The sequence below is a fragment of the Larus michahellis genome, chromosome 4 (assembly GCF_964199755.1).
Source record: "Larus michahellis chromosome 4, bLarMic1.1, whole genome shotgun sequence".
Taxonomy (NCBI): domain Eukaryota; kingdom Metazoa; phylum Chordata; class Aves; order Charadriiformes; family Laridae; genus Larus; species Larus michahellis.
This window is the reverse complement of record NC_133899.1, coordinates 16,027,110-16,040,635: the sequence shown is the minus strand read 5'-3', so window position 1 is coordinate 16,040,635 and position 13,526 is coordinate 16,027,110. Positions and strand designations below refer to the sequence as shown.

The window sequence follows — 13,526 nt, the reverse complement described above, 5'->3', positions numbered from 1 at the left end:
TCCACCCTCCGCCCCCACTCTTACGGCCAACATCATCCTTGCACTCCCTTCCTTCCTCCTAAGAATGGCTGCAGAAGTGTTTATTGTTCCTAAACTTTCACAATTCTTAAAATTCATTCCAAAACCGTTGAACTGTCAACCTGGATTTTTCTCCAGTAGTTTCCATTGTCCCAGAATAGTTCTAATAAAGTCGCCAGTAGAATTTTTTCACAGTTCTAGGTAATTGCAGCTGAAATATTACTCCAGAGAATTAATTTTTCCATTAATTATTAAAGTCATTTCCGTGCTACAGGAGAAGACAAGATGCACAACCACCGTGCCAGCCAAATCGTTACTGGCTCACTCTAGAGCTTCTCATTTCCCATCACTTACCTTCCATAGAGTAGGAGGCCAGAGATGGCAGAAAACCGAGTGTTGAAATGATTCTTTAGCCGTTGAATGCAAGTATGTCACTGCGTATTTTATTGAGTTTACTTTATAAGTAAACCCACTGTCATTAACTCTATAGGGGCATAAGAAATACACTTCCTTTTCATGGGAATCATCATCAAAATAACTGCAAAACCAAACATGTTTACAGAGTTTTTTATTTTATGAGTAAAACCAAAAGTTTGTTCTTTAAAATAGATTGCTAATTCAAGACGTTACTAGCTCTTCAAATTAGATACAGTGCCGTTTTTTCCTCTTAACAATAATGCTATAAGAAATATTTTTCTAACAAGGTTATTTCCTCAATCTTAAATTTCACAGTTTGCTCTCCAAAGGACTGCTGAAAACAATTACTTAAATACAGTTGCTTCTTAAGTTGAACTTTTTCTGTGGTTGAATATAGCTCTCATATTATACAGTTCCAGTTCCGATGAGAGATTAGAAAGTCATCCTCAGGTAGGACCCCTTTTTCACTACAGAGTTTCTAAGTTGCCCAAGTACGCCGTGCCCAGAGCACTAACATTCCCTGAGCAGCCTTTTCAAACTGCAGCAAAACCCTACTTCTGCCAGTTGGAAAGCTACAGCTCTCTACGCCACTTCTGTAACTGAGGTGAAGTTGAAGTTATGCCCAAGCAAGTTACTGGCCTGACAGGCAGTATAATGTAAACAAAAGCGTTTCCAAATGCTGTTACAGACAGCGAATTTTCTTTCATAGCTAACCTACATTCCACCAGGTCTGTGAGCAGAAACACTTCAGAGCCAGCTCCATCTGCAGGCATAATGCACTTCCCAAACTATATTCATGAGGCAAACAGTCACTTTACCTAACATACGACATCAAAGACTGCTGAAAGGAGCCTTTGACTCCTTACAAGCGTGGTCCTTACAAAATAATAAATAAAAAATCTCAAAAGAAATGAGCATCTGTTACTACAAATATACAACACAGAAGAGTAGCAAAAGCTGTTTGGAAGTTTATTCAACTACAACACTGACCTTATACTGACAAGACGCCAAGTGTGAAACGTCCTTCTTCAGCAGAGTCCATACAGGAACCGGACAACCTCAAATTAAGGTTTTCTAACGTGCTATTTTCTGTTGGAGACTTACTACAAACACAGTTTTGACCTACCAAATTGACAAAGGCTATAAGCACAATTTTTAATCCACAGCTGGACAACGTTTAGATTTGTTCCTGTCTTGAAACATAGTCACTTCATCTTCTAAAGAAATTACACAGTAATTAGAAAGCGGCAGTGATGCATAGGACTGCTTGTTAAACACCTTTCCAGTGTGGTTTAGTACTAAACCCAGAAATATTAGTAAGTGGTGCTTTGTACATTTCTACAGTAGCTGTTTGCTACTGTAGGGAGAGTAAGGCTTGACAAACCAGATGCTGAACTCGTTAATTGCTGCGCCCTTCAGTCATCCGACATGTGGTGCATCGGGGAGGGGGAATCCATCCTTAGTTAATACATATAATTGGGTACAAGATGTTAGCCTTACAAAGTACTATCAACTCCACCAACAGAAAACAGATAAGCGATTGCAATACATAGAGAAATGCTAATTTAGAAATTAGCAAAAGTCATTAACAGCTTAAAAACCTTATAAACTAAACTAACTTACAGCAAATTGCCATGACCTCATGAGGCTCTGCTGAAACATTTCCATTATGAATATGGTTTTTCCATACATCCTTTTGTAACCTTCAAAACCAATTTATTTCATAAACAGCATTGTCTTTAAAAGGCATAAACCAGCCAGTGGCCGGTCAAATTGAAGAAACAAGAACAGAAAAAACAAACCCCAAGCCCACCTCAGATGCAGTTCTGTTTACACCGTATCTGCTACTGTTTCTAGTACTATCTTACTAGTTCTGTTCTTCAGTTTCCAAACAATTTGAAACAGACTATTTTTTCTTCCATAAGTGCCCTCAAGAACACAGTCCCATGCAGGATTCCTGCCGGCTGTCAGCGATGCAAGCTGTTAGCGGAGCCTGGCTAGCCAAGCGCGCAGGATAAACTGCAGGTGCTCAGTGCTCCCCAAGATCAGGTCTATTTTTTGAAATTTAAAGCCAGAATTTTATAGATATTCTCTTATGTGACTGTATAAAATGTACATGCAGAGGCACAGAAATACGAAGGGGAAATGTAATACAATGTAAACGCTCTGAACTAGATGAAGGTTATTTCTGAACAGTTGTTGGCCATGAAAACATTTGCATAATACAAGGTACGACTATGGAGGAGGCGAAGATAATAAAAAAGTGATCCGATACTCTGCAATTAATTTTTTTCCAAGGGGGTTCAGCACAATTATCATATGATGTATTTGAGTTTACTTCCGTTCCTCTTTCCATTATTCAGCCGCTGTCTGCTCTGAAGTCCGTTCAGCATTAAGAGCAGGACGCGCAGTGCCCAGAGTATCATCATCTCGCGTGTCTGTGACAAAGGCGACACTGTCAGCAGGCGTGTGCCAAAGGCTGAAGCAGTGGAATGTTTTAACGCGGTAATGAGTTCTACAGTGCATCCACAGACGCTCTTACTGGAGCTGTTAGGGCTCCCCCAGTGCAAGTAAGTGAAGGAACTAAGTGAACGTGTTTCATGGCAATTCCAGGGAAATCCTCAAATTATTTCAGGAAAAGGTAGTCATTTCCAGACTGGTGGTTGCGTGTCTTCTAGGAACTTTTCAGAACTCTTCTTTCAAAAAAAAAATAAAAAAAATAAAAATCATTCTCCTATCCTGAGGTGTAGAATAAACGGGAATAGCATATATATATATATATGTTTTTAGAATAAAGTCCTTCACATAAGGAGGGAAATTCTAAGTCTTCACAGAAGGGAGGCAGTTCTAAGTCTATTCTCATTAACTTCATCACAGCCTCAGTTCAGTCCCATTCCTTGGAATTTGGCAGTCTCAGTGCAAACAAAGTAAGTCCTCAGTTCTCCCTTGCCTTTGACATTAATGAGTCCCCTACATTCACATGAATATCCCAGCTCCTGTAGTATTTTACTCGTTTCTTCTGTGACCTTTGCGTGAAAAGAATTAGAAACTCGTGAATTTCTTCTGATTATTCACATCTTAAAAAAAAAAAATCCCAAACCAATGAGAAATAATTTCTTAGACATTCCAAGGCTGATATGCTTACCTGGATTTTCCCAAGTTCCCCCGTACTCTCCATTCGGCTAGCAACATTAACAGTGTTGCCCCAAATATCATACTGAGGTTTCCGGGCACCAATCACACCAGCAATCACAGGGCCATGATTTATTCCTGTATAAACAAAAGCAGGTATCATTACTGAAGTAGAAAGTTATGTGATATCTAGCTTCATTATTAGCCATAAGTCACAAGCTTCAGGGGAAAAAAACCCAAAATTTAACCCTGCAATACATTTCTAGCAATCGGTATTAGTGCTGTTCTATAAATATTAGTACTGAGAGTCAGGAGACGTGAAGTGACTCATCCGTTGTAAAATGGGAAAGCCATGAAAGAGCTAGGGCAAAGTTCATGCCAAAGCAAAATTCTTCCTTTTCTACTTTTAATATATAGAAATAAACATTTGTATAATGACAATACTGTCTTTATTCAACAGTTAATAACAGGGTACTTCACTCTTCATCCATACCTTTAATTTTCTCCAAATTCATCCAGCTGCAGTCTTTGTATTGCTCCCTCCAGTGACTGGAAAAGCCCATCCATGAAGGAGCTTGGCGTATTTCAAAAGCTAGACTAGACAACACTCCCTTCAGCCACTCAGCATTTTATAATCACCCAAATACTGTGCTCGGTGTTAAGAAGGGCTCCCCAGCACTCACCAAAGTCATCCTACCTCATTTTTAATTTTTTTTGCAGAGTTCAGGTTCTTCATGAGCTGAACTTACCAATACGTAGGCGGAAGTTGTTAAAGGAATGTCGGTTGATGCCATCCAGTTTACTCATCAAGGCAATTCCATATTCCACCATAATCCCAATGTGAGCATGCTGTCTTTCCTTCTCCTATGCAATTCATACCACAGGTTGATGATCAAATTACAACACAGAAGGCTGCCTCAGGCTACTATTGCAAACCAGTACTATTAGTGAATAAAGTTACACGTTTATAGGGATAAGACCACTCATCCTTGTAGCTGTGCAGAATTGCATAGCTCAAACATTCCAAATGGATTTAAAAAAACACATTAAATTGAACTGGAATGGCTAGGAGGCAACAAGAATTATATGATTAAATTTTCAACGAGTTTATGTCTGTCCTTGAGGATTCCAGATTTAATTTTACATGTTTTTTATAAAATACGTATGTTCATCCTGATGTCATACATGAACCTGCTATAGTGAAAATGAGCCTGAGCACAGAAATCGGTTTTAATTCTTCCCGGTGACAAACAGTTTCAGATTAAGATCTAATGTGGCACCTGAGGATTCTCTTTTTGTGCCAGTTCTCAGGCATCGCTTACTGTCCAATTCTGAGATGGTCTTTTCTTTGGCAGCTGTTCTCTGACTTCTCTATTATTAGAGCTATTCTGTTACGCATCTAGAAATGTTAAGCTACAGGAATCAAAGATCAAAAATGTAAAAAGTGTGCTGGGGTTACAGACTTAATGCTGCTTAGGAAAAAAATGGAACTAGGAGATAAATAGTGAATTCAACAGGAGCCAATACAGTTTTATCATCTTTTTCCACGTTTCAGAAAGTCACTCTTGGTGATTTACTTTCTCTTTTATATCATGTTACATTCTGTTACTTTGAGACACACCTACGTACACACAGAATACACAGAACACCCAAGGCAGATTTCAGAGACAACGTACCTGGTTGTTCTCCTGGCCTGGCGTAACGCTGAGGCCAGCTGCTGCCATGTAAGTGCTTCCAATGGTTTTTATTTTTTCAACACCACTAAATTTAGGTTTTAACAAGAGCTGTTTGAAGGGAAGGAAAATAGAAATTTGAGACTTTAATACCGTATTTCAGTCTACAATAAGCATGAAACATCTCTAGGAATCCTATCAATCATATAAAGGTTAGATAAGGAAGTACTGAGGATTAGTTTCACAGTTTTGCTCTACCTGCTCATAGGAGAAATAAAGCGCTGAAGTTCTGAAATAAAGTACTGAAATTCAGGACTTTCAAACCATACTACTAATGCATTAAATGATGTAACTGAAAAACCCCATCAGATGTGACTATATATTTCAAAATTGCGAGGCTGAACTCAATGTTAGTTCAGCTTAACAGCTTCCCCTCCCCCCCAACACTCACAGATCTGCTGAAACATTTTATTTTGCAGTAAACATGTCATCCAGTCCATTTTTGCCAGAAGCTTAATTACCTCATCAAAATCAGCAATGATTTCATTTAACAGTCGCAAGCATTCCAGGCCTTCTTTATTGACATCACATTCAGTATAAAACACCTTAAAATCTGGTACCGAGGCAAACATGACACAGACACAGTCATAAGATTGATGGTACCAGTCCTGCAGGAAAATCAAATACATTCACACATGTATTGTGCAGTCACCTTCCACCACAGGTTTCAAAACTATGACTATTGTTTGTAACCAGTAATCAAATTACATTTTCCTATGAAGTCAACTACAGCACAGTGGGAATCTCTTATTTCATCAGAAACATTAACAAACTTGATTTGCCTAATGAAAAGCTGAGATGTCTATGTCCTAAAGATTCTCATCTATTCTGGATAGTGCCAGTCTTCTGATGCTTACCATGGCTTTGAAATCGGCAATATTTATTTTGATTGTATGCTGGTAGAATAAGATGGATGTCTTTAAAAAAAAAAAAAATCATTATCGATGAAATTCTCACTGGGGTTGTTACCAAGGAGATACTATCTGTTCTGCAACTAACTTCTTTAAAAAGAAGGCCAATCTTCTCTGGTAAAATATGGTCTTTGGAAAGCAGTAAATCCTTTTTAAATATTTGCCAAGCTCAAACTGTGTCCTGAAACCAAACTACCAATTCTGAAAACAGATTTCAGAGACTGACACTAAAAGATGGCATTTTTTGAGGCCATCTGGATAGCAGATTCTTGGGTTTAAAAAGGTCTTGGGATACAAACAAGAGGCAAAGAGTGCAGAACATTATAGTCTTCTGTGTGCTTGTTAGCATGACATTCTATGTCGCAGAAGTCCAATTTACTGTCCTTCACATAGCAGAGATTAAACATACCTCATTTCGTTTTTCACCAATGAAATATGCAGCAACGTGTGCTGGAAGTACATTTTCCAGTAAAAGCCTGTTAACATTCTCCATCGTCTCAAACTGTTCATGTTCTTTTTTAAACTTATTCTTCCACAGACAATCCAGTCGACAATAATAGTCAATCTGCAAAGGGACCAAGTATGATAAATTAAATACATATAATATCTCACTGAAAAATATTAGTCCACTTACTCAACAAGCGTAGCAGCAATAAAGTTTCTTCAAGGCCTTTTGAGCCCATATAGTTATGAAAAATGCACTTTGAGAACAAAGGTCACAAAAATAGAAAGCAGTCTGTATGAATGAATGCCATCTGTGTACCGTCAGGTGTATTTACCAAAATTACATTTTAATAATATGGTGACTATTTTTTTCTTTAATTATTGCCTTGATTTAGGATGAATATTGTCCTATAAATACAGACAGATCCCAATTGGAAGAATTTGAAAGTTCGGACTTCTGTAATGCAAACACTATTGAAAAATATAAAAGTTTTCCCACCCTCTCACAGTAAAAATTTTTGCATTATCTATAACTAAGTACAAGTACATTATCTACATCTAACTACAAGAATATACAAAAAGACAAAAATATGTATTAACTTAGAGCACAATTTCAATTGAAAGCACTTTTGCATTTTATTTAAATCAGTTTGCTGCAAGTAAAAGAACTAACCTATTGCTTTTTAAACACATACCTGTTTTGCAAGTAAAATGAGGGTTATGTAAAACAGAACCAGATATAAATTAGTCATTATCCTTGGCTCTTTGATGAAAAACCTGAAAACAAGAAAGCAAGACAAAGTTATCTGTATCCTTTAAGAAAATCCACATGATTAAGGGTTGGAGGGAGCAGGGGAAGGGAAGAAGAGCATAGCGGCAGAGGGTGTCTTTCTTCAGACATAAACCACCAATGCCATTGTTCATTTGTGCCAGTGGCTGTCTGGTTATAGGCCCTATCCTAATAATGAGAAAGGATTTATCATTCAGTTCAGTACATGAACCGTGTTTCATGTAATGACAAAACAGGTGCTGAAACCTTGATTAGCTATTGTAGTGAGATACTCAAGTAAACATGGCTTTATCTTAAAGGAGCCATCTTAATTTCCACTGCACTGAGTTGCAGTTTTCCTCCCCACGCTGCCCCACAAAAACACAGCCAACAAAACCTTGAAGTAGGGAAAGAAACTTTCTTATTTGTGGAAGGAAAGATGATAACTAATAATAACTGGAATTGCTAAAACAAAGACAGCCATTAAATCACACCTGTATACAATTCCATACAAATCTGAGCCGCCACTCATATTTCATAGTGAGATCAGTCTGTCTGACCACATCTATTAGTTTTCACAAATGCATCGAACTAAATTTACATTATATGAATAGCCTGAGATCAAGAGGCTAAATTAAGAGCTCATTTAGGCTTTTTTTAAGCTGTGCTGACAGCTCACAGTTGGCCTCTGCAAAATAAATTTATCCTAATCTTCAGCTATGACACTATGCTGGGAATTTGAGAGAGACTTACAAATAAAGAGTAAAACCCACATTATTTCTCTTAAGTATGTTTTAAATTTCTTCAATTAGATCAGGTAAATTGCTCTTACTTTTCAAAATAATGTGAGGTTAGTAAGGTAAATTCACCACCCTATTGACTAGTGAGGTCTCACAAGCACAACTTGAGCATCGGACTTTTAGCAAGGCTTTACTTCATACCTTATTATGAGATTAATATTCTACCCCCTAGTCTTTAATATCAGCTAAGCTTCCAGACATCTCAGAATCCATACTACAGATTTTTTCAGAAAACACACGCTTTCTTAAAAAAAAAAGTTTATATGGTCTAATATGATGTCCATGTCATTAACTTTACAGCGAGGTTTGTAATGTCTGGATTACATGATTTTGATATTTCAATATTCCAGTAAGCATTCAAAAATCTAATGCCTCCTTAATGAAACGTTATTGTCAATTACAAGAAACTTTACACTGCACCTGGTACTGTTGCCACAGAAGCTCGAGTTTCTATGCTGAAGGGTATTAAAAATGATGAGGTACACAGTCACAGCAACGGACAGGAGGAGAACTTTGAGTTCGAAGCTGATTTGAAGAAATACGGAGCAAGCAATGAACCCCAATATGCAGCAGTAAGCATAATACTGTAAAAGAAGAATTTAAGAGCGTTGCGTTATTCAGGCTTTATGCCTAAGAGACTTTCAAACCACAGCAAATGCTCGAAGTTCATGATCATTGTAATTTAAATAGAAGAAATTACAATTACTTGCTAAATACACTTAAAGCTTACTTTTTAATTACACTAAAAGGCTGAACCTAATACTTTTTTATGTTACTTTTTAAATTTGTTAAAGACAAAAAGATTTCAACAAAAAGCATCACACCAACACAAGCAGTGTCAGATAAAAACTGAAGAGTGTTAAAAATTTATCTTCTCAAGTCTATTCACTTAAGGAATTATTTATTTAAAGTTGAGGACTGACCTACAGTAGGTTCATAGCCCAGTGAACAGGCTCTAAACCAGGAACTCCAGCATCCTGGTCCGATTTTTGACAGTGCTCCCTCCCTTGCAACCTTAAGCAGATTCCACATTCCCAGCTCCCCCAGCTGTAACACGTGAAGACCGTGACCTGTTATCCAACCTTAGACACAGCTCCTTCATAAGAACTTTGATGCTAATAAGCATTATCAGGCGAGGGTCATTATCCAATGGAATTACTGATAAATTTCCCAGAGAAGTCACAGTTCAGGCATGGCGTCCAAAGGCAGCAGGCAGCTGGGCGCATTAAAACTGTCAGGTGGTACAAAGTGCGTTGCAGAGACAGGATTGCTCCCTCCATCCGCATGCACAGGTATAAGATGCTGAGCTCACATACTTTAGTCTGCAAACACCTCTAAAATTACCTCAGCTTCTGCTCCTCAAGAGTTTATTTCTCTTTATGTACAAAGCAGAGTTTTTCACCCATAATAGCCCAGACCTACCATAGGTCTGGAGAGTCTTAGCTAAACAGTTAATGTTTCTGATGAAGTGAATAAAACCACAACAACTCAGGATCAGAGCCTGTATAGTATCATATTATATCACTTCTATCACCTTAAAGACATTGAGTCTAGCCTACAAAAGGTAACGAACACTTACAGTTATAACCCTGAAGCCAAACCTCTGAAAAGAAACCCCTACGTGGAGAACACTGACACAGGTCTGTTGGCCATTTAAACCCTTTCACTCTATCAAGATACTTTACTGTGACACTTGCAAGTACAGCTCTCACCTCCCACACTTGAACATAATCATCATCCTGTTCTACTGCTTTCTCCTCAAAGTTTTAGATCTAGTCTGAAATTTCAAAAAATTGCAAAGCCATACCGTATTCAGCACAGCAACAGCAGATGAAACATCTTGATTTCATTAAGAACTCTTCGGCTGTCAGATACCTAAAAAAGCTGTTCTATAAAGCAACAGAACCTGCCAGTTGCCAGCAATATATACAATATTCAAAGATTTGGGTTTTCAAGTAACATGTATTCACTACTTACAGTTTCCTCAACGCAGGATTGAGTTGTGTTTCCAAAAGGCTGATTTACAGACATGGAAGAACAGAAAATTACCAGATGAGTACAATGTGCATTATATATGTGTAACTTATCAATTGTCATAAGGACTTGAATGAAAGGGTCCTCACACAACCTCATGGTTCAAAAACGTGTCCGTCATCTAAAGGGGCGGCCAGGTGAAAAAGGGGCATCCCAAACATTTGGATGATCTCAAAACAGAATGCTACTTTGGAATTAAAGAGAGAAAAAATGAAACCCTCAGAAATAATCCCTTTGTGTCATTATTAAGTGCTGAATCTATCCTCATAGAAATGCTACAGAACACCTTTCAAAGCTGCTGAGAACCAAAATAAGCCAAGACTTCAAGCTTTATCCATGAGTACTCCAGACCTTCGAAAATCCCCTAAAAGTAAAGCCATAGCTAATGATAGAAAATATCCTTAGAACTTCCTTGTGGCACAAGTCAGTCTTTGTGTTCAATGATTTAAAAATTCTATCTGTATAAAAAAAATTAAAAGATATGAAAATGCTGCCATCCATCTATATTATACACACCATCCAAGACGCATTTAATTTTAATCTTAGAAATTAAGACTGCACTCTACTCACATAAGTGGTAGCACACAGCTCATTTGATCCAGTGAAGTTTGCAGGTTTGTTCTTTTCAGTAGTCTTGATTTATTTAGGAAAAAAAAAGAAAACAACAAGAAAATCATCATACAAACTTGTTAGCAGGTAGTCACTAATTTTAAGATTTTTCTCCATATATTACACAATGAGTCCTGATCTGGTTTCCCTTTCAGTGCTACTGCAATATAAATGTTGAAATACAATGATATCCCATATGGTTGTATTAAACATATATGCACACACAAGGTAAAGAAGGTTAAAATTGTGAAGTATTTAGTTGCTCATTTTTAAATTCAGGGTAAAGCTTCACATTATGGCTACGTTAATGTAACAGCTAACTGGAACAAACATGTGGTTCTGTCTCAGCCCCCCAGTTTCACAGCTGCTGTTCCTGTTTTCTTTTAGGCTGTCTCTGGTAGTGTCCACATGACACCACTGTGAGTCAACTGAAGGACCTAAGCCAGCAGAAAAACAACCCTGGAAAAGAAAATTAAGTATTTTCTGCAGCATAGCTTTCAGAATAAACTCCCCATGGCATCATAATAACGGCAGACCGAACATGTGGGATCAGAAGGACATCACTTCTAGCAGCTAGCTATCAGACAGGTGTAACTGTTAACATGGTATCTCATATAAAGCTCGTTTAAAAAAAAAAACAAAACCAACAGAGTGGTCTTGAGCATGACATTACTCCAAAGGGTTGTTTTTCAAATATATGTACCTCACGTGCAATACAATACGCAAACTAAAGTTAAAAGACAGACTCTGTCTGCATCTTAGGCTAGCAGTAACTACCCATAATGTCTTTGGTTTTAAGAGTCAAGCTATATTCTTCCCTCCTTCACCTGCAATATTACTAGCTAGTGCAAATAGCACTGTAAACTGCTTCAAACTTCTACCCACTGCAGCCAAACATTTATACCCACATTAAAAAAAAATGGAAGACAGTCTTAGTGATGATGGTTACAATCAACAGTAATTATAAATGCCATCCTGAAAGCAAGAAAAGGTGATATAAAACAGAACTCAAATCTACCACAGAAACTTTTAGTTCTACAAACCGGGAAATTTTACTTTTAATGCTTTTACGTGGCATTGTGCATTATCCTTGTGGATATCCTTGAGGATATCCATTATCCTCAACTCATGAATCATACATTAGGAAAAGCAGCAAAAAAGCAAGGTACTTGAAAAGAATACAGGAAGTTACTTAATCTGTGGATGTTACACAAAATTCACAGAATAAACATAATGTGATTACTTACCAAATTAAAAATGGCTATAATCAGCAAGGCACCTATAGTGATGATTGCTAACGGAAGTCTAAGTAAAGGCATTGTTTCCACCTTTTCTGAGATGGCACAAAGATGGCGCAGGGAAGGCCACCGTTCTGAGCAGCACTTCTGTAAACAAAATTAATTTGTTTCAGTAACATGGGTAACACTTTGGATACATAGGAAGAAGTATTTCTAAATATAAAATACTTTTTCTCTGCAGGAGAGTATTAAGAGTCTTCATTGGAATCCTAATTTAGAACTCAATCTAGTCATTCAGATTAAATGCCTAATGCCTTTCCACCGCTGAAAATGGAGATAATGCTTCCTTATTTCAATGCGGCTGGGTGCTAAAATTTTCTGAATTTATTCTTTAAAAATACAATTTATGATCTAATTGAATGTTCTAGAACTATATTAATAAAAATATCGTGTCAAGCTATGTTGTATTTTTTAGTTATAGAGCTATAATGTTACATTTGAACTACATTTTCAGATGACTAAATCAAAACCAATCATAGACAGCCCCCTTTCTTGCCATCCTCCATTTGTTGCTATAGACAAAAACATCTAGCAAAGCATATACTGTTAACAATTGCAAGCATTATTTAACAATGCTATAGCAAAACATTCCCAGCTAAAACTCAAGTCTGATGCAATTGCACTCTTGGAATTTTTTTTTTCCATGTGTTTTTTCATATGTAGAAACCATACATGCCTATATACACACGCACCTCTCTCTATATATAGACATATATACATGCACATATATAAAAAAATCCATCCACTCATATATATATATAAAAATATATATATGAATATATAAACATATATATATACACACATGACCATACATGCTATCTAACTCTACTTTTAAATTAATCCTAAAACTTTATCCCATGTGCAGACTACATTTTTTTTTTCTTTTCTCTTTTACACAACTTGAACCTGGCTCTGTAGGAGACTGTTTCTTTCTGTGGCAATTTTCCTGGGAGAGCACCATCACCACTCTGCAACAGGAGGATGGTGGCATGTTCTCAGCAGAACTTCAGAATTCCCTCTCACCCTTGCTCTAGCACAACCTAGATTTGATGAGTGTAAGGAACTCTAAAATCCCTTCCCTCTCCCACCCCTGCCTCCAGACAGTTCTTGGAGTGGAGAAGGAGTTGGGTTTTTTTTATTTTGTATCATTGAACTCTATGTCACTATGGGCTATCCCTAGGTCACTACATTTTTTTAAACAGTAATTGCATGCATTTAATAATGCAAAGAAAGAGGAACTACAAATGCAAAGTGTCCTAATTGATATAATGGTGAATTTAGAATTCTAACAGCTATGAAACTGTTGCCAATAAATTATTCATATACTTGTAATTTTCATGGGGCTTTATAAATGACTATGA

At 37.2% G+C, this 13,526-nt stretch overlaps 1 protein-coding gene across 3 annotated transcripts in view; it reads right to left on the bottom strand.

The window, feature by feature from the left end:
- Positions 1 to 498: 498 nt before the first annotated feature.
- Positions 499 to 13,526, bottom strand: part of ADCY7 (adenylate cyclase 7) — a 68,378-nt gene continuing 55,350 nt past the window's right edge. For all 3 annotated transcript variants that reach the window (XM_074583093.1, XM_074583094.1, XM_074583095.1), the window contains 11 exons: positions 12,115 to 12,252; positions 10,829 to 10,891; positions 10,202 to 10,240; positions 8,645 to 8,808; positions 7,351 to 7,432; positions 6,621 to 6,776; positions 5,762 to 5,908; positions 5,244 to 5,351; positions 4,317 to 4,431; positions 3,581 to 3,705; positions 499 to 3,461 (listed from right to left, as the gene is read on the bottom strand). In XM_074583093.1, the coding sequence (XP_074439194.1) occupies positions 3,315 to 3,461; positions 3,581 to 3,705; positions 4,317 to 4,431; positions 5,244 to 5,351; positions 5,762 to 5,908; positions 6,621 to 6,776; positions 7,351 to 7,432; positions 8,645 to 8,808; positions 10,202 to 10,240; positions 10,829 to 10,891; positions 12,115 to 12,252 (1,284 nt within the window). In that variant the 3' untranslated portion in view covers positions 499 to 3,314. The remainder of the gene's footprint in view (positions 3,462 to 3,580; positions 3,706 to 4,316; positions 4,432 to 5,243; positions 5,352 to 5,761; positions 5,909 to 6,620; positions 6,777 to 7,350; positions 7,433 to 8,644; positions 8,809 to 10,201; positions 10,241 to 10,828; positions 10,892 to 12,114; positions 12,253 to 13,526) is intronic.